Source organism: Nerophis ophidion, linkage group LG18, assembly GCF_033978795.1.
Source record: "Nerophis ophidion isolate RoL-2023_Sa linkage group LG18, RoL_Noph_v1.0, whole genome shotgun sequence".
In the NCBI taxonomy this organism is placed as follows: Eukaryota; Metazoa; Chordata; class Actinopteri; order Syngnathiformes; family Syngnathidae; genus Nerophis; species Nerophis ophidion.
Window position 1 is genome coordinate 27,519,346 of NC_084628.1, and position 26,612 is coordinate 27,545,957.

General features: G+C 40.0%; 1 protein-coding gene and 1 long non-coding RNA gene across 2 annotated transcripts in view; one reads left to right on the forward strand and one right to left on the reverse strand.

Annotated features, from left to right (window-relative positions):
• The first annotated feature begins 1,546 nt into the window (after positions 1-1,546).
• Positions 1,547-26,612, forward strand: part of fndc3a (fibronectin type III domain containing 3A) — a 177,526-nt gene continuing 152,460 nt past the window's right edge. The window contains exons 1-3 of the mRNA XM_061877887.1: positions 1,547-1,728; positions 1,921-2,027; positions 17,061-17,204. Of these exons, the coding sequence (XP_061733871.1) occupies positions 17,094-17,204 (111 nt within the window). The 5' untranslated portion in view covers positions 1,547-1,728; positions 1,921-2,027; positions 17,061-17,093. The remainder of the gene's footprint in view (positions 1,729-1,920; positions 2,028-17,060; positions 17,205-26,612) is intronic.
• Positions 8,994-26,612, reverse strand: part of LOC133537052 (uncharacterized) — a 64,482-nt gene continuing 46,863 nt past the window's right edge. The window contains exons 2-3 of the long non-coding RNA XR_009802597.1: positions 14,640-14,755; positions 8,994-12,450 (exon numbers count right to left, since the gene is read on the reverse strand). This is a non-coding gene — a long non-coding RNA (uncharacterized LOC133537052). The remainder of the gene's footprint in view (positions 12,451-14,639; positions 14,756-26,612) is intronic.

A 26,612-nucleotide genomic window follows, 5' to 3' on the forward strand; every position in this document is an offset into this window, starting at 1 on the left:
CTGAGATAAAAAGTCATAATTCTGAGAAAATGTCGAATTTATGTGATTAAAAAAAATAAAACTCCAAAATTAAGTATCATATTTAAGTAGAAAATCGAAATTAAAAATGGGAAAAGAAAAATCGAAATTATGAGATTAATAAAATCGAAATTATGAGATAAAAAGTCATGATTATGAGATAAGAAAGTCATAATCATGAGATGAAAAGTCACATCACGAATGGATGAGAAAGTCAAAATGATAAGATTATGAAAAATAAATTGTAATGATAAGGTAAGAAATTCATGAGGTAATATTTATTGATTTATAATTGATACTGGATAAAATTATTGTTATTGATACTGGATGAAATTGTTTTATTGATACTGGATGGATTTAGTTTCATTGATACTGGATAGAATTGGTTTATTGATAATGGATGGATTTAGTATATTGATACTGGATACATGTGTTTTATTGATACTAGATGAAATTGGTTTTATTGATACTGGATGAAATAGTTTTTATTGATACTGGATGTAATTGTTTTTATTCATACTGGATGTAATTGGTTTTATTGACACTGGATGGATTTGGTTTTAGTGATACAGGATGGAATTGGTTTTATTGATACTGGATGGAATTGGTTTTATTGATACTGGATGGATTTAGTTTTATTGATACTGGATGGAATAGTTTTTTTGATACTGGATGGAATTGGTTGTATTTATACGGGATGGAATTGGTTTTATTGATACTGGATGGAATTGTTTTATTGATACTGGATGGAATTGGTTGTATTTATACGGGATGGAATTGGTTTTATTGATACTAGATGGAATGGGTTTTATTGATACTGTAGGGATTCAGTTTTATTGATACTGGATGTAATTGGTTTTATTGATACTAAATATAAGTGGTTTTATTGATACTGCATGTAATTGATTTTATTAATACTAAATGTAATTGGTTTTATTGATACTGGATGTAATTGGTTTTATTGATACTGGATGTAATTGGTTGTATTGTAATTGGTTTTATTGATACTGGATGTAATTGGTTTTATTGATACTGGATATAATGGTTTTTATTGTAATTGTTTTTATTGATACTGGAGGGAATTTGCTTTATTGATACTGGATGTAATTGGTTGTATTGTAATTGGTTTTATTGATACTGGAGAGAATTGGTTTTATTGATACTGGATGTAATTGGTTTTATTTCAATTGGTTTTATTGATACTGGAGATAATTGGTTTTATTGATATTGATTTTATTGATACTGGGTGTAATTGGTTTTATTGAATTGGTTGTATCGATACTGGATGTGATTGGTATTATTTAATTGGTTTTATTGATACTGGAGGGAATTGTTTTTATTGATACTGGAGGGAATTGTTTTTATTGATACTGGAGGGAGATGGTTTTATTGATACTGGAGGGAATTCCCATTTGCGTCAACGCTTTTTTTCCCGGCAAAGAAGCGACACGTCAACAACAAGATTTTCCCACGTAAAGGTAGAGTGGAAATGTCCTTGATTGCATAGTAGGTATTGATGAATATTAACATTGTTGAAGGCTATCATTATTTTAAGGACAAACGTGCTTTCTTGACCAATTTAAGCCCGGCCTTGATTTGCACAAGCGCGCATGCGCAAAATCTGGCCGTAAGCGATGGCGAAATTCCTTCTCTTTATGCAAGGAGCAGGAGGCTTGGAAGCTAACTTCTCTCCGTAAAAGTGACGACGAGGTGAGCATTTCTGCCAGCGCCACTTTTTTTGTTGACGCACTATTTTGACCGGAGCTCAGAGGCCCGAGGGGAAGTTAGAAAGACAAACGCACATCCTGCTGTTAGCTCGGAAGTGTCCGGGCGCTAACGTTAGCATATTAGCTTGTTTGTTTGGTGTGAAACTAGCAGAGTTGACGCTCGTCTTCTGCCCAGGACGCAACCAAGAGGAGACTAACCGTCGGGGAGCTGAAGATTCCGGCCAGGGTGCGAGAAAGGAAAAGGCGTTCGTGTGCATCGTCGAGTCGTTCCGGCTGCCCTGAGTGAGTAATGTTAGCCGAAACACTTCCGTCATCACTCATCTTTTTAAACATCAGCCGAAACATTTCCGTCAACACTCATCCTTTTAAATGTTAGCCGAAACATTTCCGTCATCATTCGTCCTTTTAAACGTTTGCCGAAACACTTCCGTCATCACTCATCCTTTTAAATGTTTGCCGAAACACTTCCGTCATCACTCATCCTTTCAAATGTTAGCCGAAACACTTATGTCATCACTCATCTTTTTAAACGTTAGCCGAAACACTTCCGTCATCACTCATCTTTTTGAATGTTAACCGAAACATTTCCGTCAACACTTGTCTTTTTAAACGTTAGCTGAAACATTTCCGTCAACATTCGTCTTTTTATACGTTAGCCGAAATACTTCCGTCAACATTCGTCTTTTTAAACGTTAGCCGAAACACGTCCGTCATCACTCATCTTTTTAAATGTTAACCGAAACATTTCGATCAACACTTGTCTTTTTAAACGTTAGCCGAAACACTTCCGTCATCAATCATCTTTTTAAACGTTTGCCGAAACACTTCCGTCATCACTCATCCTTTCAAATGTTAGCCGAAACACTTCTGTCATCACTCATCTTTTTAAACGTTAGCCGAAACACTTCCGTCATCACTCATCTTTTTGAATGTTAATCGAAACATTTCCGTCAACACTTGTCTTTTTAAACGTTAGCTGAAACATTTCCGTCAACATTCGTCTTTTTAAACGTTAGCCAAAATACTTCCGTCAACATTCGTCTTTTTAAACGTTAGCCGAAACACGTCCGTCATCACTCATCTTTTTAAATGTTAACCGAAACATTTCCATCAACACTTGTCTTTTTAAACGTTAGCCGAAACACTTCCGTCATCAATCATATTTTTAAACGTTTGCCGAAACACTTCCGTCATGACTCATCCTTTTAAACGTTATCTGAAACATTTCCGTCAACACTCGTCTTTTCAAACGTTAGCCGATCACTTCTGTCATCATTCGTCCTTTTAAATGTTAGCTGAAACACTTATGTCATCATTCGTCCTTTTAAACGGTAGCCGAAACACTTCCGTCATCAATCATCTTTTCAAACGTTAGCCGAATCACTTCCGTCTTCACTCATCTTTTTTATTGTTAGCCGAATCACTTCCGTCTTCACTCATCTTTTTAAACGTTAACCGAAACACTTCTGTCATCACTCGTCCTTTTTAAAAGTTAGCGGAAACATTTCCGTCAACATTCGTCTTTTTAAACGTTAGCCGAAACACTTCCGTCATCACTCATCTTTTTAAACGTTAGCCGAAACACTTCTGTCATCACTCGTCCTTTTTAAAAGTTAGCGGAAACACTTCCGTCAACATTCGTCTTTTTAAACGTTAGCCGAAACACTTCCCTCATCAATCATCTTTTTAAACGGTAGCCCAAACACTTCCGTCATCAATCATATTTTTAACGTTAGCCGAAACACTTCCATCATCAATCATCTTTTCAAACGTTAGCCGAATCACTTCCGTCTTCACTCATCTTTTTTATTGTTAGCCGAATCACTTCCGTCAACATTCGTCTTTTTAAACGTTAGCCGAAACACTTCCGTCAACATTCGTCTTTTTAAACGTTAGCCGAAACACTTCCGTCATCACTCATCTTTTTAAATGTTAACCGAAACATTTCCATCAACACTTGTCTTTTTAAACGTTAGCCGAAACACTTCCGTCATCAATCATCTTTTTAAACGTTTGCCGAAACGCTTCCGTCATGACTCATCCTTTAAACGTTATCTGAAACATTTCCGTCAACACTCGTCTTTTCAAACGTTAGCCGATCACTTCTGTCATCATTCGTCCTTTTAAATGTTAGCCGAAACACTTATGTCATCATTTGTCCTTTTAAACGGTAGCCGAAACACTTCCGTCATCAATCATATTTATAAACGGTAGCCGAAACACTTCCATCATCAATCATCTTTTCAAACGTTAGCCGAATCACTTCCGTCTTCACTCATCTTTTTTATTGTTAGCCGAATCACTTCCGTCTTCACTCATCTTTTTAAACGTTAACCGAAACACTTCTGTCATCACTCGTCCTTTTTAAAAGTTAGCGGAAACATTTCCGTCAACATTCGTCTTTTTAAACGTTAGCCGAAACACTTCCGTCATCACTCATCTTTTTAAACGTTAGCCGAAACACTTCTGTCATCACTCGTCCTTTTTAAAAGTTAGCGGAAACACTTCCGTCAACATTCGTCTTTTTAAACGTTAGCCGAAACACTTCCCTCATCAATCATCTTTTTAAACGGTAGCCCAAACACTTCCGTCATCAATCATATTTTTAAACGTTAGCCGAAACACTTCCATCATCAATCATCTTTTCAAACGTTAGCCGAATCACTTCCGTCTTCACTCATCTTTTTTATTGTTAGCCGAATCACTTCCGTCAACATTCGTCTTTTTAAACGTTAGCCGAAACACTTCCGTCAACATTCGTCTTTTTAAACGTTAGCCGAAACACTTCCGTCATCACTCATCTTTTTAAATGTTAACCGAAACATTTCCATCAACACTTGTCTTTTTAAACGTTAGCCGAAACACTTCCGTCATCAATCATCTTTTTAAACGTTTGCCGAAACGCTTCCGTCATGACTCATCCTTTAAACGTTATCTGAAACATTTCCGTCAACACTCGTCTTTTCAAACGTTAGCCGATCACTTCTGTCATCATTCGTCCTTTTAAATGTTAGCCGAAACACTTATGTCATCATTTGTCCTTTTAAACGGTAGCCGAAACACTTCCGTCATCAATCATATTTATAAACGGTAGCCGAAACACTTCCATCATCAATCATCTTTTCAAACGTTAGCCGAATCACTTCCGTCTTCACTCATGTTTTTTATTGTTAGCCGAAACACTTCCGTCAACATTCATCTTTTTAAACGTTAACCGAAACACTTCCGTCATCACTCATCTTTTTAAACGTTAGCCGAAACACTTCTGTCATCACTCGTCCTTTTTAAAAGTTAGCGGAAACATTTCCGTCAACACTCGTCTTTTTAAACGTTAGCCGAAACACTTCTGTCATCATTCGTCCTTTGAAACGTTAGCCGAAACACTTCCGTCATCGCTCATCGTTTTTAAACGTTAGCCAAAACACTTCCGTCATCACACATCTTTTTAAACGTTAGCCAAAACACTTCCTTCATCACTAATCCTTTTAAACGTTAGCCGAAACACATCCATCCATCCATCCATTTCCTGCCGCTTATTCCCGTTCGGGGTTGCGGGGGGCGCTGGCGCCTATCTCAGCTACAATCGGGCGGAAGGCGGGGTACACCCTGGACAAGTCGCCACCTCATCGCAGGGCCCGAAACACATCCGTCATCACTCATTTTTTTAACTGTTAGCTGAAACACTTCCCTCATCACTCATCCTTTTAAACGTTAGCCGAAACACTTCCGTCATCACTCATCTTTTTAAACGTTAGCCGAAACACTTCCGTCATCACTCGTCCTTTTAAATGTAAGCCGAAACACTTCCGTCATCACTAATCCTTTTAAACGTTAGCCGAAACACATCCGTCATCACTCATTTTTTTAAATGTTAGCTGAAACACTTCCCTCATCACTCGTCCTTTTAAAAGTTAGCCGAAACACTTCCGTCATCACTCATCTTTTTAAGTTAGCCGAAACACTTCCGTCATCACTCATCTTTTTAAGTTAGCCAAAACACCTACATCATCACTCATCTTTTTAAACGTTAGCCGAAACACTTCTGTCATCACTCATCTTTTTAAAAGTTAGCCGAACACCTCCGTCATCACTCATCTTTTTAAACGTTAGCCAAAACACTTCCGTCATCACTCATCCTTTTAAACGTTAGCTGAAACACTTCCGTCATCACTCATCCTTTTAAACGTTAGCTGAAACACTTCCATCATTACCTATCCTTTTAAACGTTAACCGAAACACTGCCGTCATCACCTAACCTTTCAAACGTTAGCCGAAACACTTCCGTTCCAACTAGGGGTGTAACGGTACACCAAAATTTTTGTTCGGTACGTACCTCTGTTCAGAGGTCACGATTCTGTTCATTTTCGGTACAGTAAGAAAACAACAAAATATAAATTTTTGGGTTATTTATTTACCAAATTTTCAAAATCTTCCACCAAAAATATTTTTAGTAGTGGACTATTTGATGTGAAGTAATGGGAACCTTGGATAGGTCAATAATTCATAATAACATTGATTTTGATTCATTATTTTGTTTTGAGCAATGACAGTTTGAAAGAAAAAAAACAGCTTTGTTTTATTAGTCAACGTTGCAACTTTTTCAAAATTGCATTTAGCCTTTAAGCTTTTCATTTCACTTTTGTTTATGTTTTTGTTTATTTTAATAGTATTTTTAAAATGTGCCGCGGGCCTTTAAAACATTAGCCGTGGGCATAAAATGGCTTCCGGGGCACACTTTTGACACCCCTGCTATAAATAATAAAAAGTTAAATCTGATAAATCTATTGGTAAAAAGCAGAGCCTGGCGACGCATGCGCGTTTATCACAACTCTTTCGCTCTCTGTCTCTGCCCCTGCCTCGCGAATGCTGCTACGTGTACAATTTAATTTTTTTTTAACCCCTTCTTAACCCCGAATGTACATTGAAAATACACGCAACCCTAACTTAAAATGCCGGACATTTGAAGCATCTAATTCCACCTGGACAGCACCACAAAACAGGACATATCCAGTGAAAAGAGGAGGTATGGTCAGTCTATCGTAGCCCGGTCGCTGCTAGCATGCCGTGTGTTGTGCCTCGGTGTGCATTGTTTACACAACCTGCGTACCTACCGCTACTTAATATGACCGTGTGGAAACTCGTTCGGTACACCTGCGAACCGAAACCCCCATACCAAAACGGTTAAATACAAATTAGTTAGCTAATTAGAGTGTGGCACCAGGTGTCTTCAATATCTGACCTGTTCACCATATTTTACTTTTCTGAGATGTTGAATTTAGAGTTTTCATTGGTTGTCAGCTATAATCATCTCCTTTTTGGCAAAAAACACTTGAAATGTATCAGTCTGTTTGGAATGAATGTATACAGTCTACAAGTTTGACTATCTAAATGGAATTAATGAATAAAATAAACTTTTTCATGATATTCTAATAATATGACCAGCACCTGTATGTCAAGTATGCGGCAAAAGCTTGGCTACAAGAAGTAGCAGCACTACTAATTTGTAGCATCATTTGAAAAGTCACCCGCTAGAGAATAAGGAGTGCTTGAAACTCCGCATGTCAAGATCTCCGTTCGGTGCCACACCAACAAAATGCCCAAAGCAACCATTTCCACATCAACACCGTATGAAAAAATAGTCAACAACAGAAGGAGATAACGTCCCCAAGAACCTACCACATAGCGAAGGACATACACTATTTGTTTTCCTATTATGCAGCTCATCTTTATTTGACAGTTAATGAAATATCTTGTGACATCATGCACAAAAGTGCACTTTGTTTTTAACTAATGTAGCGGCGTTCTGTACAAAAAGTGCACTTTAATTTAGTGTTGCTTTGATATGTCATCTTAGTGACATCATGCACAAAAGTGCACTCATAGTTTGTTTTAAAATGTCTCTGACAATCTTGCACTTTCTGTTTTGAAATGACATGAATGTTTTTGCCACTGCTTTATAACTGTTTAATACATACAGTTTTGGTAAGTTGACTTAGTTGTGATTTCCCTCTCTGCATGAAACTTTAAAATGAGCATATATTAATGCAGTATAAACAAGAATGTTTTAATGTAGACACATAAAAAAATCATCATACTGTTGTGATTATATGCATCAAGCGATATATATGGTGTATTGAGGACGGCGTGGCGCGGTTGGGAGAGTGGCCGTGCCAGCAATCTGAGGGTTCCTGGTTCGATCCCCAGCTTCTACCAACCATGTCACGTCCGTTGTGTTCTTGAGCAAAACACTTCACCCTTGCTCCTGAGGGTTCCTGGTTAGTGGCTTGCATGGCAGCTCCCGGCATCAGTGTGTGAATGGGTGAATGTGGAAATAGTGTCAAAGCGCTTTGAGTATCTTAAAGGTAGAAAAGCGCTATACAAGTATAACCCATTTACCATTTATTGTGAAATGGCCTAAGAATATCGAGATATTAATAAAAGGCGATATCACCCAGCCCTAAAACCAGTGTGCCGCGGCACACAGTTGTGCAGTGGGAGATTATCTAATTTCACCTTTTTGAGTTGAAAATATTTTTTGCAAACCAGTAATTATAGTCAGCAAATTATGTGTTGTTCAGTGTTTGTGCTGACTAAAACTTGGCAGGGTAACCGTGTAATACTATTCCATATACTGATATGGAATAGCTGAGGTGGCAGCTGGTATCTAATTGCTTTGTAGATGTCGGAAACAGCGGGAGGCAGTGTGCAGGTAAAAATGTGTCTAATGCTTAAACCTTTTCTTAGTGATCCTAAGAAAAGGCATTGATGCTTAGGGAAGGCTATGCAGAACTAAACTAAAACTTAACTGGCTACAAAGTAAACAAAAACAGAATGCTGGAAGACAGCAAAGACTTACTGTGGAGCAAAGACGGCATCCACAATGTACATCCGAACATGACCTGACAATCAACGTTGTCACCACAAAGAAGGATAATAAAAACTGAAATATTCTTGATTTCTAAAACAAAGTAGATGCAGGAAATATCGCTCAAAGGAAGACATGAAACTGCTACAGGAAAATGCCAAAAAAAGAGAAAAAGCCACCAAAACAGTAGCGGAAGACAAGAACTAAAACACTACACACAGGAAAACCACAGAAAATTCAAAATAAGTCAGGGTGTGATGTGACAGGTCATGACAGCACACCTACTTTGAGACAAGAGCTATGGTGATGCATGCTTGGTTATGGTTTATGGTTTAAAGTCATATCCAACAATCGCGACAACAACTTTTTATTGTCAATGGAGTTTAATTTTTGTAATGATTTCTGCTGGCGGTGTGCCCCCGGATTTTTTCAACGCAAAAAACGTGCCTTGGCTCAAAAAAGGTTGAAAAACACTGCAATAAACAACTCGCTTGCTGATGATAACAAAACAAACACAAACATGACATCTGTAGCGTGTACGGTTAAAGTTCATTTCCAAACACTGTTACAAAGTTGTGCACTTAACATATATTTACATTTCTCTTTACATGTTTGAAAGGGAGTAGGAAGAAACCAGGCTTATTTAATCCACTTTATAGCAATTTACCTACACACATTCAATTCCAGTCCTTATTTTCTAACACAATTTAAGTGGATGAAATACAACAGTCATTAACAGTCAAGTCGGCTAGGATTTGCATATGAGATGAATAATATCAATCAATCAATCAATGTTTACTTATATAGCCCTAAATCACTAGTGTCTCAAAGGGCTGCACAAACCACTACGACATCCTCGGTAGGCCCACATAAGGGCAAGGAAAACTCACACCCAGTGGGACATCGGTGACAATAATGACCCAGTGGGACGTCGGTGACAATGATGACTATGAGAACATGATACTGTGAAAGATCAATCCATAATGGATCCAACACAGTCGCGCGAGTCCAGTCCAAAGCGGATCCAACACAGCAGCGAGAGTCCCGTTCACAGCGGAGCCAGCAGGAAACCATCCCAAGAGGAGGCTGATCAGCAGCGCAGAGATGTCCCCAGCCGATACACAGGCGAGCAGTACATGGCCACCGGATCGGACCGGACTCCCTCCACAATGGAGAGTGGGACATAGAAGAAAAAGAAAAGAAACGGCAGATCAACTGGTCTGAAAAGGGAGTCTATTTAAAGGCTAGAGCATACAAATGAGTTTTAAGGTGAGACTTAAATGCTTCTACTGAGGTAGCATCTCGAACTGTTACCGGGAGGGCATTCCAGAGTACTGGAGCCCGAAATGAAAAAGCTCTACAGCCCGCAGACTTTTTTTGGGCTTTGGGGATAACAACAGCCTCCTAAACTGGATCATATTTGCACATTGTTCATTAATCCATGACACAATATAATGTGCTAAAGGTTTCAAGTGTTCATGCGTACAAATTGTATCAGTTATATTTCTCCCCTTTTGTTAAGAATAGTTGTTGCGCTTTCTTGGGTAGCAGGTTATAGTTTGTGCATGATTTTAGCTGTTTGCCAATGCACCCAATCTTTGAAAATGTTTTTTTGATACAGTGTTTGTATGTTCGACATCCAACATTTATTTATTTTCTAGCACAATATACATGGATTAAATACAACAGCTATCTTCATAAACAGTCAAGTCAGTTTGGATTTGCATATGAGGTGAATAATATCTCAATACTTATGTACGTCTTTGAGGGTGCATGGGAGTTTGCCCAACCAGTCTACATGTGCTTTGTGGACTTGGAGAAGGTATTCGACCGTGTACCCCGGGAAGTCCTGTGGGGAGTGCTCAGAGAGTATGGGGTAACAGACTGTCTGATTGTGGCGGTCCGCTTCCTGTATGATCAGTGTCGGAGCTTGGTCCGCATCGCCGGCAGTAAGTTGGACCCGTTTCTAGTCAGGGTTGGACTCCGCCAAGGTTGCCCTTTGTCACCGATTCTGTTCATAACTTTTATGGACAGAATTTCTAGGCACAGTCAAGGCGTTGAGATTATCTGGTTTGGTGGCTGCAGGATTAGGTCTCTGCTTTTTGCAGATGATGTGGTCCTGATGGCTTCTTCTGGCCAAGATCTTCAGCTCTCACTGGATCGGTTCGCAGCCGAATGTGAAGCGACTGGGATGAGAATCAGCACCTCCAAGTCAGAGTCCATGGTTCTCGCCCGGAAAACGGTGGAGTGCCATCTCCGGGTTGGGGAGGAGATCTTGCCCCAAGTGGAGGAGTTCAAGTACCTCGGAGTCTTGTTCACGAGTTAGGGAAAAGTGGATCGTGAGGTTGACAGTCGGAATCGGTGCGGCGTCCTCAGTAATGCAGAAGCTGTTACGTTGTGGTGAAGAAGGAGCTGAGCCGGAAGGCAAAGCTCTCAATTCACCGGTTGATCTACATTCCCATCCTCACCTATGGTCATGAGCTTTGGGTTATGAGCGAAAGGACAAGATCACCGGTACAAGCGACCGAAATGACTTTCCTCCGCGGGTGGCGGGGCTCTCCCTTATAGATAGGGTGAGAAACTCTGTCGTTCGGGAGGAGCTCAAAGTAAAGCAGCTGCTTCTCCCACATCGAGAGGAGCCAGATGAGAATGTTTGGGCATATGGTCCAGATGCCACCTGATTGCTTCCCTAGGGAGGTGTTTCGGGCACGTCTGACCAGTAGGAGGCCACAGGGAAGACCCAGGACACGTTGGGAAGACTATGTCTCCCGGCTGGCCTGGGAACGCCTCGGAATCCCCGGAGGAGCTGGACAAAATACCTGGGAAAAGGGAAGTTTGGGCTTCCCTGTTTAGGCTGCTGCCCCCACGACCCGACCTCGGATAAGCGGAAGAAGATGGATGGATGGATGGAATTTACATGAATAAAATACAACAGCTCATTCCATAAACAGCCAAGTCAGTTAGGATTCGCATATGAGATGAATAATATTTCAATACGTTTATCTTTAACAGCCTCCCAAACTGGATCATATTTGTACATTGCTCAATCCATGCCTCAATTTAGTTCCACATACCGATGTACTAAAGTTTTGTCCGTGCGTACAAATGTTTTCAGTTATATTCTTCCTCCTTTTGTTGAGAATTGTGGTGCTTTCTTGGCCAGCAGTTTATAGTTTGCTTTCTGACTAAATTTAGCTGCTTGCAAATGCACCTAATCTTTGAAAATATTTTTAAACAGACTTAGACAAACTTTATTGATCCACAAGGGACATTGTTCCACACAGTAGCTCAGTTTCAAAGGATGGAAAGGATAATGCAGGTATTAAGTAGACTAAAATGTACCATAGTAGCAATATGACATATATGTAATATTTACACATACACAGTATACAATATTGTGACAGACTCTCACTGTCGTGCGGGTTTCACTGACCACCAAGGAAGGACATCTCACTCGAGCACAGGTTTGACTCTTTCTGTTTCAATAAAGTTTTTTCGGCAGCTCGGATCGCTCTTTCAGCTCCTCTCCTCGGTCGCTCTTTCAGCCGGCCACGTCGTCGTCTCATGTGTGCTGTTCTCTGTCGTTCTTTGATCGCTCCTGCGCTGCATCTGCTACGGACACTCCACCTCCTCACTTTATCTTTCCTCCTCCTCCCCTTTTATATACTGCGAGGAGATATGTAGACTGATTTCTGGTGTGTGAGCCACGCACCTGATCTGGATTGCAGTGGCCTTGCTCCCGGCACGCCCCGCCTCTCCGTTGCGCCGCATTCTCCGCCTCCTTGCCGCCATCTTGAGCATGGCTATAGCATGTCCTGCCAGGCCGTCGGCTCCGCCCCTCTACAATATATATTGATATATTATATTTTTATACAATATATAACAAATCCCAATTACCATGTACAATATTACAGTATATGTAACAATGTTCGTATGTGCTACACCCAACATTAAGTATTTTTTGACACGTTTAGTGAAAAGAAGTGCTCCTTTGTCGTTATTTCCCAATATTTCTGCCTGAAAACTAAAATATGGCAACACTCGCGAGCAGTAGAGAATAGGTAGTGATTTTTGGTCCAGAACACATTTTGCCTAATTCATTATTGATACATACACTAGCTTGGCTGCAAAGTTAACCGAGCTAAAACCGCGAGTAAGACACCTAATCCTCGATGCTTGATGAATCCTAACTGAACAGTGAACGCCTCATACAGTATGTAGGGTCTGATTATGCCCTGCACCTGGCAGCCAGGTGTTGCCGCTCTCAAACACGATAAGCAGATGTTCGTTTCCTCGGCTGGGCAAGTTTTCAGATTGTGACTTTATTGCACACTCATGCTGTTTCCTCGCTAACTCCAAGAGCGCAGCAGTTGGATTATTGCACAAATAGTGCCAGTCAAAAAGTGTGCGTTGCACTTTGCTTGGGGCCTTCTTCATCTTCAACTTGATTTTCATTGCATTTAAATTTGGCTTTCTAACATTTAAGGACAAAGTGTGACGCTTATTATTATTATTATTGTTATCATCCAGCAAGCTTGTGTGTGCTCCCCCCGCAGCCGCAGTTCATTGACCATCACATTGGTAAACGCGCTGTGTTGTCTCAGCTTAAGGCAGGGAGGGGCCAAAGCTAACAGATAAGCCAGATCACTGCCAGCTTTTAGGAGCGCAGGCGCTGGACTGTAATTAGGTCCAAGGACACATGATACATCTCTCTCTCTCTTTCTCATGGTGTTTTTTCGTTGCCAACTCTACACGTGATCCGCGCTCGCTCGGGCACACTCATTTTATTAGGTGTCATATTTCATTACGCCACATCCACTTGGGCATCTCCCGTCACATAGGAGATTGTATTTAATCACTCATCATCAGGCTGCTTCTTCTTTCAGTCCAAGTCATATCTGCTCCTTCTAGCAATCTTTATATTGCACTGTAATATTATACTTTGGAATATTATATTACCTTATTCTCCACCGGTATATAAGCCGCACCCACTAAATTTTAGAAGAAAAACGCGTACCTTGGTTGTTTCCAAACGGTGTCTGTAACAAGGCAGTAAAACGGCTGATCAAACAAAACAGAAGTCATCGTCATGGACCCACTAGCTGCGGAAGCTATCTCTTTTGAGGTAAAACTGAAGCAATACAAAAAGAATGACGTTTTACGTTAAACGTGTAAATATATTAGGGTATTTGCTAATGCTAACAACGTCATCTTCATTACATTACGATAGCACATACAAATGAAAACACCGCTACAGGCATCACACATGGGACGGTTTAGTCAGTAAGAATTGTTTTAGTTACAGGGTAAAACTTGGAAACGTGGCTTGGAGCGATGAATGAAGAATCCACACAAGTAGAATGCGCTATGGACGGATTTACTTCCGGTTCTCGTCCAAAAGATGCCGATACTTTGGAATATTATATTACCGTATTCTCCGCACTATAGAGTATATAAGCCGCACCCACTAAATTTTAGAAGAAAAACATGGACCTTAATAGTTTCCTAACGGTGTCTGTAACAAGGCAGTAAAAGGGCTGATCACACAAAACAGAAGTCATCGTCATGGACCCACGAGCTACGGAAGCTAGTTTTTTACTTAGGTGAAACTGAAATGATACAAAAAGAATCGAGTTTTAAGTTAATAAATGTGTTAGCGTATTAGCTAATGCTAACGGTGCCAGCGTCATTACATTACGTTAGCACATACAAATGAAAACACCGCTTCAGGCATCACACGTAGGACGGTTTAGTCGGTAAGAATTGTCTTAGTTACAGTGTAAAATTTGCAAACGTGGCTTGGAGCGATGAATGAAGAATCCACACGAGTAGTATGCGCTATGGACTGTTTTACTTCCGGTTCACCGCATTAAGACGGGAAGTCAATTTTTAACCCGCAACACCGGCAGTGAGTGATCTCGTCCAAAAGATGGCGATACTTTGGAATATTATATTACTGCATTCTCCGCACTATAGAGTGCAGCGGTATATAAGCCGCACCTACTAAATTTTTGAAGAAAAACACGTACCTTAATAGTTTCCGAACTGTGTCTGTAACAAGGCAGTAAAATGGTTGATCATACAAAACAGAAGTCATCGTCATGGACCCACTCGCCACGGAAGCTCGCTCTTTAATCGAGTGGAACTGTAACAATACAAAAAGAATGTCATCGTAAGTTAATAATACAAACACAGACACCCGTAAACGTGTTAGCCTATTAGCTAATGCTAACGGCGCTAGCTTCATTACATTACAATAGGACGTACAAATAAAAACACTCCTACAGACATCACACATGGGACGGCTTTGTCAGTAAGAATTGTTTCAATTATATTTTAAAACTTATAAATGTTGCTTAGAGTGATGAATGAGTAAAATGCGCCAGGGACGGTTTTACTTCCGGTTCAGCGCATTAAAACAGGAAGTACATTTTCAACCCGCAACATCAGCAGTGAGCGATATCAGATGGGGATATAGCACAAACACCAATTCATTGTGTCTGCTTGAGTTTAATGAAAACTATTAAACACAAAACATGGCTGTTAGCTTAAAGTTAATAAATTAGCGGCACCGTTTTACAAGCCGCAGGGTTCAAATGTAAGAAAGAAGTAGCAACTTATAGTCTGAAATTTAGGGTATTTTTTAATTGATATTTATTAAATATTTTTTGTCTCATTTTGTATTTTATATATTATATACATATTATAAAAAAAGTATATATATTTTTTTCATTTTTATTTTATATATTATATTTATATCATATTTTATTTAAAAAATGACATCTTTTTTTGAAACAGGTTAAATAAACTCCTTCTGGTGGCGTGGAGATTGCCTAAAAATTAATTTTTATCAATAGATTCCGATTTAAAAAAGAAAATGTTTTTGTTTTTTTTAATCGATTTTTGAAAATAATGAATCAATATCGACTGGGGATGAATAAGGATCGCGATTTGGATGTGAATTGAGTTTTTTTTGTTACCAGTGCTGTCTGTACCTGTGAATTTCCCTGACATGCGATACTTACTTAATTCACAAAAAGAACTGAGCCGGCGTACTTTACATCCATGACTGTATAGAAAAGTATCTCAAAGTGTCACTGTGCTTCAACGTTTTCATGCATATCATTGTAATCGCAAAATTAGCTGCCAGAAAAGCCTCAGCAGTGTTCTGTAACCTCCCTCCATGTCGAAACAAACAATACTGTGATTATAAAAACGATCATAAACAAAAACAATAGTCAACTGTACATTAAGCAAAGAATATTTGTGTTCTTCAAATATGATAACGCTATTGGAGCCTTGAGTATCGGTTGATACCGACATTAATCTGAGTGGAGTGCTAATGTTTTTTTGGCAACATCTTTTTGTTGTGTTGTACTTTTGTAGCTGCATGTAAAAATTGTGCAACTGAGGTGGCAGCTGGTTGCATCAGCTCCGTCTAATTTTATAGTTTTTTACTGAATGGGACACCCAAAATGTACATTGTAGTAAAGAAAGTGGGATTAGCAATAAAACACTGAATATTAACAATTCATGAACATCGCTCCTCCATAGACATATTTTACAATAAAGTAAAACACAACAAAAATGTAACAAACAGCAACATATCAAAGCAAAGTGTGATAAACACCTACAATATGGAATGTTTTCACTTTTATGCAAACATTTGTTGTACAAATTTGCTTCCGCATCTGTTTCTGACACACGCGTTTCTGGCCGGCTGCTCTGAAAACAAACCCCGACCACTCTGCTTTGTTCCTGGTCTGAGCTGATGTGACGTAGATTACCGTAATTACTCCTATAACACTGAAAAGTGCAGATTTCAACCATTTAGATACTCCCTATAGTTTAAAACTTAGTCATTTAAAAACAACACTGCACAGCATGATGGCGGCTACAGTTTTAATGTTAGAGGTCTAAAAAATGATGTAGAACGCCCAGCGGGCTAGGTTTGGTATTTTTCCAGGTCTGGCATAACTTATCCTTGCCTACCTAGTGGCCACAGCAACAAATTAATTTAAATGCATGACGCAGGAAGGCGAATGATGCGGACATGTATGTTACTGGATACTTTTTAATAAACTTCTGCCTCGGAGACGGATATGCAACTATATTTAATACTTGTTTGTATTGACAAATGTTCTGTTTTATTGTTCAGTGATCATTACGTATGTTGAGTGTCTGCTTAGCTGTTGTGTAGCGGCTATCTCCTATAGCCTAGCATGTTTACCTTTTGTAAAATATAAGAAATTGTGTGCTTATGGGAGGACTGCCTGTATCGCACATGATATCACACATTTCACATGCAAACACATATGAATCAATACTTGTCTTGTAGATATTGGGCCGATATCGGCTGCAGAGAGAATGTTTTTATGTAGTTCTAAACATCTTTTGCCTCATGTTTTTTGTCACTGACTTTTTTTTTGCAAATGGATGATTTGTTGCAGAAGAACCTCTTTAGTGGTGTGAATGAGGGAAACATGGCAGACCACACCCCACCTCTGGAGTCCGGCCAGCTTCTCAGCCCTGAGCTCCCCATCCTGGCGTCACCGCCACCCCCAGCTATGGTCAACGGGGAGGGCCCCCAGCAGGTACTCTTTTTAGGCCCCCTCCTTTGAGTCCCTAAGTGAGTCAGTGGGATTTGATCCCATACTGGCCCATTGACTTCCTTAACTGCAGAGTAGAGATGTTCGTTAATGGCTTTTTTGCCGATTTCCGATATTGTCCAACTCTTAAATTACAGATTCCAATATCAACCGATACATACAGTCATGGAATTAACACATTATTATGCCTAATTTTGTTGCGATGCCCCGCTGGATGCATTAAACAATGTAACAAGGTTTTCCAAAATGAGAACACTCAAGTTATGGAAAAAAATGCCAACATGGCACTGCCATATTTTTTATTGAAGTCACAAAGTGGATTATTTTTTTTAACATGCCTCAAAACAGCAGCTTGGAATTTGGGACATGCTCTCCCTGAGAGAGCATGAGGAGGTTGGGGGGTGGGGGGTGGGGGTAGCGGGGGGTGTACATTGTTGCGTCCCGGAAGAGTTAGTGCTGCAAGGGATTCTGGGTATTTGTTCTGTTGTGTTACGGTGCAGATGTTCTACCGAAATGTGTTTGTCATTCTTGTTTGTGTGGGTTCACAGTGTGTCGCATATTTGTAACCGTGTTAAAGTTGTTTACAAGGCCACCCTCAGTGTGACCTGTATGGCTGTTGACCAAGTATGTCTTGCATTCATTTGTGTGTGTGAAAAGCCGTAGATATTATTTGATTGGACTGGCACGCAAAGGTGGTGCCTTTAGTGTTTATTGTCCCTCTGTACTTCTCCCTACGTCCGTGTACCACTCCGTACAGCGGCGTTTTTAAAAAGTCATATATTTTACTTTTTGAAACAGATACCGATAATTTCCGATATTACATTTTTAAGCATTTATCCGATATTATCGGATATCTCTACTGCAAAGAGTAGCAGACAGAACTGTACTACAAGTTTGGATTGTTTTTCATCTGTCAAATGAATCTTAAAGCTCACCTACTCAGTGGTTAGAGTGTCCGCCCTGAGATCGGTAGGTCGTGAGTTCAAATCCCGGCCGAGTCCTACCAAAGACTATAAAAATTGGACCCGTTACCTCCCTGCTTGGCACTCGGCATTAAGGGTTGGAATTGGGGGTTAAATCACCATAAATGATACCCGGGCGCGTCCCTGCTGCCCACTGCTCCCCTCACCTCCCAGGGGGTGATCAAGGGTGATGGGTCAAATGCAGAGAATAATTTCGCCACATCTAGTATGTGACAATCATTGGTACTTTAACTTTAAATGATACATCTGACAGTCGAATATACAATATTACAAAAAATCTCTGCATTCAACAGGACATACAGTTCAGGTGTCTTTTTTCGTTAATAACACTCTAAAACAGTGGTGTCAAACGGATTTTCATCAAGGGCCACATCGCAGTTATGGCTGCCCTCAGAGGGCTGCTTGTAACTGAGAGTAACATTCACCTCATACATAATATAATTGCACAACAATATATATTTTTTACATACCCCGTAAAAAAAAAATCTGTAGACTGGCAGCTGGCAGAATTCTACTGTGGATTCGATAGTTTTTTTTGTTTTATGAGATGTTTCTGTAAATGGAAAAATGTACTCTGTGCTGGTTCTTTTTGTGGTATATTACTTTAAATAGAAAAACATGTTACTGCTGTTTTTTAATGATAAAATTATGGCCACTGAGCAGCAATTAATTTTTTACCGGAAAATCTATAAACTTTTTACAACGTAACATTTAATTAATAACTTGCTTTGAAATATTAAGTAAACCAGATATTTATTTTCGTGTTTGCAAAAAAGTTTAATGTATAATAATATATTTGTTACATTATTAGGAAACATGAAACTAAAGGTTCATCATTATCAGATGTAACTACTTTCCAACCTAAATTCCTACAAATGTAACTTAACCTTACATTGATAACATTACCAACATTATTACAGATTAGTACATAAAACCAAGCAGATATTTAAGCTTTTTTTTTATTTTAAGAGAAAAACTGTTTAATGTATAATAATATAGTGTTTGTTGCATTATTAGATATTATTCAATAAAATACCTGCAAGTGCATACAATAAATATTTTTTTTCTGTCAAAACGGAAAGAAAGAATACATTTAGTAAGTACTTTATGGATGCATATTATTTCTAGGCTTTGGCGGGCCATATACAATGAAGTGGTAGGCCAGATCTGAACCCGGTGCTTGAGTTTGACACGCTCCTAAATGGTCTGACGAAATAAACACAAACTTAAGCCACTTTTTTACCATTTAAGAGATAATGTACATCTAATTCATTTGTTCAAGACAGCCAAAAATATGAATATTTTAAGCATTCTATATACAACATTTAGTTTAACGTGTAGAAAAGAACGTGAAATACATCTAAATCAGACCAGGGCAATTATTTGGACTCAGCGGGCACATTGAGAGGAAAAATGTAATTGCACGTGTGTGTATGTTAAAAAGAAAAAAGCACTTCGATCAACATATTTTACGATCAAGCAAAATGAAACAAATATGGTAGAACATGTATGTATGTAAGGGTGTGGGCATGGCTAGGGGCGGGGTCAATATGACATGATGTCATATGATTTCATTTGCAATGATACATGTTTTCTTTTAAAACTCCCCCCAAAATTGTAAAGTATATTTAACAACAAATATGTGTTATTAGTTATTAATAATAACATATTTTTTCTTATCAGAATCAGGATCCGCTTCATTGGTCAACACACAAGGAATTTGACTTGGTCGACAATATAATTTAAATTGTTGCTGCTTATTGTAAAAAGTACCACAGGCTACACTATATTCTGCCCTCCCTGAATGTTGCAATTCAGTTTGCCAAATATCTAAACTGCCCTTTGAATTAAAAATGAAAATAATAACTTGAGGTGTTTTGTTGATATTCTCCACATTGAGAGTACATCATACATTCACATGAAGTGCACATGCATGTAGGAAATGAATCATGTAATTTGGAAGAAAGTGAAAAAATCAGTACAGTTATGAAGGTTGAGCTCAAATGCCGCTTAATGCTAACGTACAAAGGACAAGCTAAATCTAAACACTCCTACAGACATCACACATGAAACTGTTTAGTAAGTAAGAATTGCTTTTCTTATATTGTAAAACTTACAAACATGGCTTGTAGTGATGAATGAAGAATCCATAAGAGTAAAAACGCTATGGACGGCTAGAATACGGAACGCCACGTCTACTTCCGGTTGAAAGCTCAGTCCAAACCAGGGTTTGCCAAACCAAAATGTTGAAAGAGCCATTCTGGACCAGAAATAAAAAAAACTAAACAAATTAAATGCCTTATATAAAGGTTGTAATGAAGGCAACACAGTATGTAAATGTCTATTAGCATACTATCAAAATGACTTTAAAAGTCTTATATAAGTGTTATACCGAAGACAACACATTATGTAAGTGTCTATATTAGCTATATTAGCCTATAATCAAAATGACTTTGAAAGTCTTATATAAGTGTTATAATCAAGGCAACACGTGATGTGTCTATATTCTTAGTTATATTAGCCTACTCTTAAAATGACTTTAAAAGTATTTTACAAGTGTTATAATGAAGGCAACATATGTGTCTATAGTATTAGTTATATTAGCCTACTATCAAAATGAATTTAAAAGTCCTAAGTGAAATAATGACGGCAACACATGATGTGTCTATCCATTCATCCATCCATCCATCTTCTTCCGCTTATCCGAGGTCGGGTCCCGGGGGCAGCAGCCTAAGCAGGGAAGCCCAGACTTCCCTCTCCCAAGCCACTTAGTCTAGCTCTTCCCGGGGGATCCCGAGGCGTTAACAGGCCAACCGGGAGACATAGTCTTCCCAACGTGTCCTGGGTCTTCCCCGTGGCCTAAACTCCTCCCTAGGGAGGCATTCGGGTGGCATCCTGACCAGACGCCCGAACCACCTCATCTGGCTCCTCTCGATGTGGAGGAGCAGCGGCTTACTTTGAGCTCCTCCCGGATGGCAGAGCTTCTCTCCCTATCTCTAAGGGAGAGCCCCGCCACACGGCGGAGGAAACTCATTTCGGCCGCTTGTACCCGTGATCTTATCCTTTCGGTCATGACCCAAAGCTCATGACCATAGGTGAGGATGGGAACGTAGATCGACCGGTAAATTGAGAGCATTGCCTTCCGGCTCAGCTCCTTCGTCACCACAACGGATCGATACAACGTCCGCATTACTGAAGACGCCGCACCGATCCGCCTGTCGATCTCACGATCCACTCTTCCCCCACTCGTAAACAAGACTCCTAGGTACTTGAACTTCTCCACTTGGGGCAGGGTCTCCTCCCCAACCCGGAGATGGCACTCCACTCATTTCCGGGCGAGAACCATGGACACGGGACTTAGAGGTACTGATTCTCATTCCGGTCGCTTCACACTCTGCTGCGAACCAATGATGTGTCTATATTAGCTATATTAGCCTACTATCAAAATGACTGTGTCCGAGGTTGATGCAAATCTTTGTTGACAGAAATGTTGAAATGTAATATTTATTTTACAACATTGGAAAACTTTAGTAAAACTTCTCAGATGGTGAGATAACTCCTGGAAATGACTGTCTTAGAATGTACAAAAGTATAAGTGTGTGTCTAAATTAAAGGAAACGGCAGGCTGTCTTCTTCTAATGGATTTATCACCATCTTTGCAAGCTGGCTAACGTTTGCTGTGGTCTGGAACAACATTGCACACAAACAACTATCAGAAATGCACCCAATATTACATCCAGGTAATGTGTCGTGAGACATTACCATGAATTGATTAACGTGGACTCCGACTGAAGCAAGTTGAAAAACTTATTCGGGTGTTACCATTTAAAGTTAAAATTAAAGTACCAATGATTGTCACACACACACTAGGTGTAGTGAAATGTGTCCTCTGCATTTGACCCATTCCCTTGATCACCCCTTGGGAAGTGAGGGGAGCAGCGGGCAGCAGCGGTGCCGCGCCCGGCAATCATTTATGGTGATTTAACCCCCAATTCCAACCATTGACGCTGAGTGCCAAGTGGTCAATTGTATGGAATATGTACTGAACTTTGCAATCTACTAATAAAAGTTTCAATCAATCAATCAAACATGCATATATAAATTAAGTACACAGAGGACTTAAGTAAAGGAAACTAAATGATCTACAAACGAGCCATAATGATGCAATATGTTCATACAGCTAGGCTAAATAGCACGTTAACATTCAGGCACCGTATGAAACGCTTGGTGGACAAGATGAGACAAAGGAGTGGCATGAAACACGTCTTTCTGTGGCAGTGTCGGAGAAAGTTGCACATGTAAACAAAGTATGGTGAGGTCAAGTACCGCCAAAATTAGTAGGACAAAACTGCACCCGGCAAATACTCTCATTAGTGAAGCATGTTTAATATAAACAGCGGGATTTCTAATAATTAGGAAAGTTTGTGTCATGTGTGTCCTTCTACACAAGGGGTCGGAAACCCGCGGCTCTGGGTCCGCATGCAGCTCTTGGATCACTCTGATGTGGCTCAGCTGCATACTTGCAAACCCCCCCATTTTTCCGGGAGGTTTTCCGGATTTCAGTGCCTCTCCCAGAAATATCCCCAGGATAACATTCTCAGATTTTCACCCGGACAAAAATATTGAGGGCGTGCCATGATGGCAATGCCTTTAACGTCCTCTCGACCATGTCGTCGCGTCCGCTTTAATACTATGCTATCTGAGTGCTTTCCCGCCACATCTAGTGTGCGGCTGCTGACTCAACGTGCAAGCGACTGCAAGGCATACTTGTTCAACAGCCATACAGGTTACACTGAGGTTGTGGTATAAACAACTTTAACACTCTTACTAATATGCGGCACACTGTGAACCCACACCAAACAAGAATGACAAACACATTTCGGGAGAACATCCACACTCTAACACAACAGAACAAATACCCAGAATCCCATGCATCCCTAACTCTTCCGGGCTACATTATACATCCCCCTCCCCCCCGTGCGTCGGTTGAGGTGGGCAGGGTTTGGGGGGGGGGCGTGGTTTGGTGGTGGCGGGGGCGTATAATATAGCCCGGAATAGTTTGGGATACATGGGATTCTGGGTATTTGTTCTGTTGTGTTTATGTTGTGTCACAGTGCGGATGTTCTCCCGAATGTGTTTGTCATTCTTGTGTGGTGTGGGTTCACAGTGTGCCACATGTTAGTAAGAGTGCTAAAGTTCTTTATATCACAACCCTCAGTGTAACCCGTGTGGCTGTTGAGCAAGTATGCCTTGCAGTCATTCATGTGTGTCTGCAGAAGCCACATACAACATGTGAATGGGCTGGTAAGCTGTTTGTCCCGGTTGTAGAGGGCGCTAAACGCATTGTCATCATAGCACGCCCTTATTACTGTTGTTTGGGTGAAAACCAGCAGACAGTCGAGAGAATGGTTGTTCTGAAACTCGATGGTCTCCCGGAAAAATTGAGATGGTTGGCAAATGTAATGTTGTCAAGCGGCATTCAAATAAAACTCACGGGCCACACTAATATTACAATTTCATATTAAGGTGCGGGCCGCGTGTCTGAGACCCCTGGTTAATACATAGCACAAAGCAAAATAAAACTTTGTACGCTTTATTTCATTTTAAATTTCAAAAGAGTCTTGTGGCTCCCATATTTTGATTTGTTTTGTGAAAAGGGTCAAATTGGCTCTATGAGTGGTAAAGGTTGCCGACCCCTGTTCTACATAAACATATTCAAACAAAAAAAATATATTTTCACATATTTTTGAAAAAGCTCCTGGGAGCCACGAGGGCTGCGCTAAAGAGCCTAATGCGGCTCTTGAGCGCGGGTTGCTGACTAGCGGTCTAAACAGAAAGGCAATGCAGCAGCTGCAGTAAGCAAACTCATCCAACAGATGGCACCATAGCACCAGCTTTCCAGTGTCTTTGCTTGTTTTTTTTTAAAACTCTTTGCATTATGGCCGTCAGCAAAGAAAAATCTGAAATTTAGCCGCACTGTTTTAGAAGCCGCACGGATCAAAGTGTAGGATGAAAATAGCAGCTTATGGTGTGGAGTTTACGGTAAATACGTTATGAGCACATTCAACAATACCACGATGATGATAATAACCGTGATTATATTTGGTCGAATAACTGTTTCATGACATCATCATATCACAAGCACTAACTCAGCTGGCTCATCAGAGTGAGATGATTGTCTTCTTAATAATGATGCATACTGAAGCGGCACATTGCAGACTGGGCAAAAAAAAATTCTCCGCAATTTGATGATGTATTTCATGAAAAGGGGCGGGACTTGGTTGGTCCACACAGGTATCTTTCCCATCATCTATCCAACCGTGCAGCAGTTTATCGAGATAAGACCCGCTAATATTCGCAAATGTCACATCCACACGCTTTTCCAGCCATCGTGTCATCTTCTGCTGTGGACAGAGAAAGCACGCTTTGTTCACGGCCAGGATGATCTCATGGAATTCTCTTCCTGCCTTGTTGACTCCACCAAAAGGTTGCCTGATTACCTAGGCGCGTCACACGTGTCAGCGTGTTTTATGCCAGAGGAGAGGAATAATTAAATCCAGCCGTACTTCCCCGCTTGACGTCACCGTCCTCCTGTTCAGACCAATTTGAGTCGCTGCGTGTTGGCGATGGCTGAAGTACGCTGAAATGTCTTCTCATGTGGCGTAATAACACATATCTGATAACACACAGCGCGGCGGGTGTGTTTGTGGGACAGTCGTCCTCTGGGACAATGTCAATACCCAGGGGGATATGATAAAAATACAGCACTTTTGTCATCTTTTCCTGCCTGATAGTTCATTTGATAGCCCTGAGAAAGTCCTCTGATCATTGTCACCACGGTTAAGATGGCTGTCAATACCACAACATTCATGAATACGTTCATCAATCAGTAACTTTTTTTAAATGCCCTATAGCAATATATGCAATAATACATCATGTCCTCTTAGGACTAGGGTTGTCCCGATCCGATATTTTGATCGGATCGGCCGCCGATATTTACCAAAAAATGCATATCGGCAAGGCATGGGAAAATGCCAATCCAGATCCAGTTTTTAAAAAACCTGTCCATGTTTTCCAACCCCCGATTTAAATAATACATTCCACTCTTCTGTTGCTCCCTAAACTCCGTTCCGCATTTTCCAGAACACCTTCAAAACATCCACAGGTCTGCGTTCTAACCGTTCAGACGGCCGTGTGAATTAAAAGTTACGGTAAAAATGTGAAGTGATGTGAGGTGAATGATATTTATTTAGCGCTTTTTCTCTAGTGACTCAAAGCGCTTTACATAGTGAAACCCAATTTCTAAGTTACATTTAAACCAGTGTGGGTGGCACTGGGAGCAGGTGGGTAAAGTGTCTTGCCCAAGGACACAACGACAGTGACTATGATGGCGGAAGCGGGGATCGAACCTGCAACCCTCAACTTTCTGGCACGGCCGGTCTACCAACCGAGCTGTGTGGGATTATTTTATCCTACAAAACGGAAAAGATGAGGAGGTAGAGTGCAAAACATGCCACAATAAAGTCAAGCGTGGTGGTAAAGTTGTAAGACATTTTAATGACTCTTGCGAGTGAGAGGCTTTTTAGCACTCATCATAGATGAAACAGGAGCAGGCTGACACCTGAGCATCTTGAGGTGCATGCCTTTGTTAGAAAGAATCTCCCCATTATGCTTGGACTTCAATTGTTTGCCCCCCCCCCCCCCCCCCCCCCCTGACTGGGGCAAACAATTGAAGGGAGTGTGTGTGTATATGTATATATATATATATATATATATATATATATATTTTTTTTTTTTTTAATTTATTTTTTTTAATTTTATTTTTTTTTTATTTTTAGGTTTACACTTGTTCAAGAGCAAGTATTGATGCTGAGTTATAGACATGTTATCCCACTCAGGTTGTTTGTGTGTTTTGCTTTTTTTTAATAATGTTTACAGCATTATTTGCTCTTTATTCTGTTCACTTTTTTACTGTTTAATGATGCCATTTCTGTTTGTCATGTATAATTTGTGATATTTTGTGTTTATCCTTGAATACCAACTATTGTGTATTATTCAAACTCACCTAATTCAGCTTGCTAGTTGTTATCAAGAGTACTAAAATCCTTTTCAGCATGAATCTGACAACTAAGTAGGCTAAATAACATTAAACTTTAATACATGCTTGGATAGGCCAGTATCTGTATCGGATCGGAAGTGCAAAAACAATATCGGTATCTGACCGGAAGTGCAAAAACCTGAATCGGGACATCCCTACTTTGGACGGGGCTGATTAAACAATATCAATATACAGTACAGGCCGAAAGTTTGGACACACTTTCTCTTCATTCAATGTCTTCTTTATTTTCTTGACTATTTACATTGTATATTGTCACTGAAGGGATCAAATCCATGAATGAACACATGTGGA